This window comes from Sinocyclocheilus grahami, unplaced genomic scaffold (assembly GCF_001515645.1).
Source record: "Sinocyclocheilus grahami isolate Dianchi unplaced genomic scaffold, SAMN03320097.WGS_v1.1 scaffold463.1, whole genome shotgun sequence".
In the NCBI taxonomy this organism is placed as follows: domain Eukaryota; kingdom Metazoa; phylum Chordata; class Actinopteri; order Cypriniformes; family Cyprinidae; genus Sinocyclocheilus; species Sinocyclocheilus grahami.
The window spans coordinates 586,429-594,282 of NW_015505642.1; the positions used below are offsets into that span (position 1 = coordinate 586,429).

The 7,854-nt window shown below is 35.0% G+C and overlaps 1 protein-coding gene across 1 annotated transcript in view; it reads right to left on the bottom strand.

Annotated features, from left to right (window-relative positions):
* LOC107553025 (citron Rho-interacting kinase) overlaps window positions 1-7,854 on the bottom strand; it is a 64,869-nt gene that overhangs the window by 28,341 nt on the left and 28,674 nt on the right. Inside the window, exons 12-13 of the mRNA XM_016235102.1 lie at window positions 4,087-4,284; window positions 919-1,112 (exon numbers count right to left, since the gene is read on the bottom strand). Coding sequence (XP_016090588.1) covers window positions 919-1,112; window positions 4,087-4,284 — 392 coding nt within the window. The remainder of the gene's footprint in view (window positions 1-918; window positions 1,113-4,086; window positions 4,285-7,854) is intronic.

Here is a 7,854-nt window from a genome sequence, read left to right on the forward strand (position 1 = left end):
AAGCTCTTGGTGCATAAAGAAGATCTGTAAAGTTGCAAAGACTAAAGTCTCAAATCCAAAGAGATATTCTTTATAAAAGTTAAGAGTCAACCACGCCTACCTAAAACGGCTCGTTCTAACACGCCCCCACATGTCTACGTCACTATGTGGGAAGATTTGCATAACGCCGCCCAAATGTTCACGCAAAGAAAGAAGGCGTAACTTTTATTCTCGCTGTATTATTGTTGACGCTGCAGCCATGTCGTGAAGACGCTGTGTGCTTCGTTGTGAAAGCGAAACTACTTTGTTTGGTCTTCCAAAAGAGGACGATATCCGCTTCGTCATGCCTGGAGCTGATCTGTGCTGGTCGCTGAGGGAATACATCAACTTTCACCGTGGATAAAGCGGAGTCCAGCCCGGGGTCCGTCACATGTGGTTGCCGCTCATTCGTCGCATCCGCCGGGTGCGCCGTTCATGAACCCGCCGCCTCAGCTCACTCTGTCCCGGCCTCAGCTCACTCTATCCCGGCCTCAGTGCACGCTAAGCCGGGGCTTCCCCTCACGCTAGGCCGCTGTGTTGTTCGTTGTGAGAGCGAAACTACTTTGTTTGGTCTTCCAAAAGAGGACACGACTAGAAATCAGTGGTTAAGTTGTATTTACAACACCGTTCCAGAACAGTTCAACCCAAATATCCAGATGTGTGCAGCACATTTTATGGAGGACTGTTTACTGATCCTGGAAGAGTATTGCTAAAAATATACCCCAGCGACTTAAGACTGGTCTTGTGGTCCAGGGTCACAAATGTTATTTTTGACTACCCAGACTCAAACTCATGGCTCATTATGTAGGCGTCTGTGTCATGCACTAACCGTTAGGCCATGACTCTGGCATTGTCCAGCTGTCGTCCAGCTCTCACAGTCAAACGTGTGTGCTTCGATACCTGTTCTGCTTCTCGTTGTCCAGTTGTCTCTGCATGTCTCTGGCTCTGCGCTCCGCCTGGTTCTTCTCCTCTTCCAGGGCAGATCTCCAGTTCTCACACTGTCTCTCCTTCTCCAGCAGCTCATCGTTCAGCGTCTCCAGCTCCAGCACCTGCTCCTCCAGCATCGTACATGTGGTCTTCAGCGTCTCGATGTTCTACACACACAAGCACGTCATTTCTATGCTATCAGACTATCACAGTGGGCACATTTTGTAGCATATAAATGCACTGATAATAGTGTTACTCAAACAACAATCATTTAATTTGAATTGTCCAGTTGTTCATAATTATTATTTTATAATAATTATTTTGCTGTTTTAGAGAGAATACATTCATAAATAACAATGTCTAGCAGATAAAATGTTTCGATTTTGTAGATGACTATAACTTTTTACTAGTAAAAACATTTTATTTAAATAAATTTTAAACTAATGTAATTTCATTTTAATTTGAAGTTAAATACATATTCATTTTATTTGCATTAATTTTCATTATAGAAGTTATTAGAGAAGTTTCATTATTATTATTATTATAGGATTTTATTCATTTCCAAGACTTTCCCAGGCCTGGAAATTTATCATTTTTAATAAGTTAAATACATTTTATCTAAATAAATGCAATTTAATTTGAATTCTATTATAATTTAAGCTAAATACATCTGATCTAATTCATTTACATTTATTTTTCATTATAGAGTTTTCCGTTTTATTTGAATGATTTTAATAATTTCCAAGACTTTTCCAAGCTATTATTTTATAAGTTAAATAAATTGTATTTAAATAAATTTTAAATAATTTTAATTTCATTTAATTACAATTAATTTTATTTAATTTCATTATTAAATTCCATTATTTCCAGGCCTGGAAATGTAGATGAGCATAATGTTTTTTTGAATATTTTATTCAAATAAAATATTATTTATTTAAAATAAAAATTGTAATAAATTTTTTAAGGTTTAATATAACGTTAAATCATATTAATCTTTTTCTATTTACATTTATTGTTATTACAGAAGTTTCCATGATTTTTAGAGACTGTAATAATTTAAGGTTTTGTAAATTTTTATTAATTAAATTCTTATTCAATTTGAAATTTTTAAAGACTTTCCAGGCATGGAAATGACCATTTTAAAAGGGCCAGATATTTCTGTTTTCTCTGTGACGATGACGATAACTTATTCAATACATCTGCTGCAAACCAACAGATGGCATCTAAGGAACTGCAGGATATGACACCGAAATGATGCTGATAGATGCAGAAATGAAGCTGCAGATTTTTCTTTTTGACTTTCATTAGCAGGTCCGGATCTCAGAGTCGCTGCCAATTGGAATTGATCCTCAGAGAGCCGGCGGGGGGATCGAGGGTGTCTTGAATTGGGCAGATGTGCTCAGAAGTGCATCTCAGTGGCAGGACTGGATATTACCACATTTCAGAAAGACATAGAAGGAGAGAGAGAGTTTCCAAATATAGCCGGCATGCTTTTGCCCCTGTGAAGTCCAACGCTGGCAGGGCAGAGGGGAGCAGCGAGTGAATATGACACATCTCTGCCTCCTACCAGCGTCTATGATTACCATCCGCTACTGTTATACAACAGCAAGGACTGCACACCTACACACGCGTCCTACGCGCCTACATCACCTCACACACACACACACACACACACCTCTCCACATCTCGCTGCGGCATCATCACGCAAAACAATAGAACCTGCGAGCATCATTTTCCAGCTAATTAAACAGCTTTGTTTTGGCACTGAAGAGGACAGCTGTGATTTGCTGTTCATGTGTGGTTTCATTCATTTTCAAACCGTAAAACAGTCATATCATGAGAAATTATGAAAACGTACTGTACTATATTATATCATATAAAAGTCTTCCACAGGAAAGAGAGCTTTTACTGAAACTAAACTGCATTTATGATGCATTGCAATCTTCCATAACTTTTTGGACATCAGACTGAGAAATAAATGACTTCATGACCACCTACACAACAGTTTAAAAAGTCTGAGGCTGATAAGATACCTTAATGTTTTTGAAAGAAGTCTCTTTTGCTCACCAAGACTGCATTTATTTGATCCGAAATACAGCAAAAACAGTGATATTGGGAAATAATATTACAATTTAAAATAGCTGTTTTCTATGTGAATATATTGTAAAATATAATTTATTGCTGTGATCAAAGCTGAATTTTCAGCATCATTACTCATTCTAATATTTCTGATTATTATCAATGTTGAAAATGATTTTTGTAACATTTTGCAACATTATAAATGTTACTGTCACCTTTTGATTTAATTTAAATAAATACATTTTATTTACATTTGTTTTCATTCTTTTTTTTAACAATTTAGTTTTAATTATTTTATTAATTTCCGAGACTTTTCCAGGCCTGGAAAGGACCATTTTAAAATTGCCAGATATTTATATTATATATTTAAATTATATGATATTATAATGTTATGACATCAATCTTTTAATTTTCCATGATTTTTCCAGTTTTCATAATTACTGGATAATTTTTTAACAATTTTTGCCTAGCTAGTAGACGAGGATACCTTTTTTAAGTTAACTAAATTTTATTTTAATACATTTTAAATTAATGTAATTTTAATAGATTTTATTTTAAATAGAAATATTTCGTAACATCTTTACTGTCACTTTTGATCAATTTAATGCATCTTTGTTTAATGAAAGTATTTGTTTCTTTATTTAAAAAAATAAATAATTTAATCTTACCGAGCCCAAACTTTTAAACAATGTTAACATGTCATCATTATTACCATATTCCTATTTACAGGTCATTATTATTACTAAATACCAGAATGCTTCACTTTTATAGTTTACTTTTAATGAATGAATGAGCATTTTGAACTGGAAATAATGTTTTGAAATGTTTTACAGAACGCCTTTTAGTCGCCTAATGTGTTAAATTCTTACATTACACTCATTTTCAAGACGCTAATGACAGCTAAACATCCTCTAAAAGAGAGCAGCATCTGTTAAAGCAGTGCTCATCACCTGCGGCTGGCTCTTAAATTCAGCCTACATCTCTCTACCGCTGCGTCCACATGCGTCTGTGACTCACACACCTGCCGATGGGAGTGTGTGTGTGTGTGTGTGTGGACTCTACCTGTTTCTGGTTGTTGAGGTGCATCTCTCGGTCGGCCACCTCCCGGCGCAGGCGCTCCACGTCCTGCTTGAGCTGCAGTCTGTCCTCGTTTTCGTCCGTGGCCTCGTCCAGCTGTTTGGACAGGTAGAAGTTCTGTCGGTTCAGCTCGGAGTTCTCCTGCGTCAGCTGCGTCAGCTGCTCCTCCAGATCCGTGATCACCTGAGACAGGTGCAACAAAGATTATGTAAGAGTACGAAGATGGCATCAAATGGTAACGGTATAGTATACATGATATACCCCAAACTTCAAAAGCTTCAAAAGAAATATTTAGAAAGAAAAAAGTCATATTTTTATTCAGCAAGGATGATGATCGAATATTACAGTAAAGACATTTATAACGTTACAAAATAATTTTAATTATAAAAATTACATTTATAAAACATTTACATTTATATGTACTTAAATATAAATTATTATTAACTTTAAAGTTATACTCATCTACTAATCTCAAAATATTTTATTTGCTAAACATTGTTCTTTGTAAGTGTATTCTCTGTAAAACTACAAAATTATAATGAAAATATCTGTCCAGTCAAACTGGAAAAATTATGGAAAATTAAAAGATTGCTTTTATAAGTTATAACATTATAAGTGTCAAAGAAAGCCAGAAATATTTGGTAATTTTAAAATATATGTACTAAATATATATAATTATATATATATATATATATATATATATATATATACATATACATATACACACACACACACACACACACACACACATTAAATGTAAAGAACATAAATGCAAAAGAAAATTAAATGAAATTCATTTAAATGAAATCAAATTCTGCAAAGAATCAGAATCAGAAAAATTATGGAAAATTACTATTTTAAATGTAAATGTAGATGTACTAAATTCATAAAAAGTGACAGTAAAGACATTTATAGATTTCTCTATAAAACTACAAAATTATAATGTAAAAAAATTGTCCAGTCATTATGGAACTGGAAAAATAATAGAAAATCAATTTATTGCTGTTATAAGTGTCACATAATCCCATTAATATGTGGTAATTTTAAAATAGTAATTTGCAGTCCTATTGACAGTAAATACATTTATAATGTTACAAAAGATTGCTTTCAGAATTGATAATCAGAGTTGTTTCTTGAGCAGCAAATCAGCATATTAGAATGATTTCTGAAGATCATGTGACACTGAAGACTGGAGTAATGATGCTGAAAATTCAGCTGCGCATCACAGAAATAAATTATATTTTAACAGATATTCAAATAGAAAACAGCTATAAATTAAATGCAGCCTTGGTGAGCATTTCTTTCAAAAACATACCAACCCCAAACCATTTGATTTATAATATTATAGTACCAAAAAAAAAACAAAAAAAAACATGGTTTTATTTACTATGGTTTGTATTATTGTTTTATGACTGAACTCAGATTTACTTTCAGAACAAAGCGAACATTATTACATCACATATGGGCAGTTTAAAGCCAGACTAAGTTCAAAGTTAAATAAGCTTGCTAAAAACATCCCAAGTATGTGTGCTAACCACTAAACCCCGACTCAAACCTGTATGAGTTTACTGTTTGCTACTAAAGAACAGTCTCCATCTTTCTTCCTAACATCTTCCTGTCGCTCTACAAGTGTCCTGTCCTTAAAAACTCTGTCTGTGTAACAGGCGTGCATTTAATCCTGTCCAGTGCCAGAAATGTTCTTAAAGACTTTAACATCACTCGAAGCAAGATGCAGAGCTACCCTGAACTTCATCTTTGACTAAAACCTTTTTTAGACCCGTTTTCTCGTTTCACTTCACACATTTCCAAAGCCTCCATCTGACAAGCAGAAGAGACGCAGGTTTGCATGAAACAGCAGAGCTGGTCAAGTGTGCTGGCGTGCAGCAGTGCCAAGCACTCCTCTGGTGCGGAGGAGGTTTCTGGACTCATTATTATTGTCATTATGTTAAAGGCACAGCGCCACACTAGCACACACTGACCCACTTTAACTACTGACCAAAAATCACTCTTTTTACCGCGCTTTAGTTTATTTGGCCTGTGTTAAGCTTGTTTTCATCTTTCACCGCTTAAATTCAAAAACGCATCTGTTTGCCTTCTGAATGGTTGTTTGCACAATGCCGTGTGGTTGCTAGGGTGTTATGCCTGGTTGCTAGGTTTTTTTATTGTTCAGGTGTAAATCTGAGAGCTTAGAAAGGCAGTAGAGTAAGATGAGGGAAGATGCCATTGTGCACATTTAAACTGTAAGATATTTAGATACAAGTTTGTAGTCGGTGCAGACCACAAAATGTTTCGGAGCGATTTGAATTCTACACAGAATGCTGTGTTTTATAGCAATATGGATGAGATTGTGGCTGTCAAATGTGGCTTTATGGAGCTCAACGGCTCTAGCCCAAGCTGTGATATAAACGAACGCTATTGGCTATTTTAAAAAGGGGCGGGGCTGCTTGATATGTCCCGCCCTGTCTTCCTGTTTCAGTTAAAATGACGTCAGCACATAGAGTAACGCTGCGTGTTTCTAAACATTTCAGGGGACCTTTAACGAAAATAAATAGAAACATTTGCTCATTTAGTATGGAAGCATATATTGCAAAACATATTACATATTATTGCAAAAATTAAAATGAAAATATATAACACAAATTGATTTGATATGTATAACATGTTCAAGCAGAAATGGTAGCAAAATGATCATTTAAATGCTATTTGTCCTAAATGCATTTAGACTAACAGTTAGAACACTTCAGATTGCATTTTCATCATGACGCCGTGGGATATTTGTAGCAAAATTCAGTGCGGCTTTGAAAATGCATTCCGAGCTGACCACGCCCACCCTCCATCAATCATTGCTTCAAGGCGGGGATTGGCGGAAGCGTGTTACGTTTGGATCATTTATGGCAATGTATTTCTGTATTTAAATTGACATTTTCCATTACCCATACATGCAAAGTTTGTTGCAAAAAGAAAATGAAAATTTAATTATATAATTGACATTTGCCATTTCCAACAGTAGTCTTAATATGTAAATTGCATACAAATTTTAACGCTTTATAAGTTGCAAAATGAAAATGAAAATATATAACACAAATTGATTTGATATGTATAACATGTCCAACGAACGTGAAACCGAACGTCTTGAGCTTTGAGCGTCTTGCACTGCGGGTGACCCACGTGACATCAGCGTCTTGAAATTGAGCCAAGCTGCTGTGTAAAGACTATAAATGGACATTACAAGCATTACAATTCATCTCTTCAACATGTTCCTGGATACTTCATCTGCCAGTGAATTCAACGAGCTTATCAGATCTCGAGCCACCATGTTTCGAACGATCCAAACATAACACGATTCCGCCAATCCCCGCCTTGAAGCAATGATTGACGGAGGGTGGGCGTGGTCAGCTCGGAATGCATTTTCAAAGCCGCACTGAATTTTGCTACAAATATCCCACGGCGTCATGATGAAAATGCAATCTGAAGTGTTCTAACTGTTAGTCTAAATGCATTTAGGACAAATAGCATTTAAATGATCATTTTGCTACCATTTCTGCTTGAACATGTTATACATATCAAATCAATTTGTGTTATATATTTTACTTATATGTAACTTATGCAACTTATAAAGCGTTAAAATTTGTATTCAGTTTACATATTAAGACTACTGTTAGAAATGGCAAATGTAAATTATATAATTTCATTTTCATTTTCCTTTTGCAACAAATTTTGCACGTGTGGGTAATGGAAAATGTAAATTTAAAT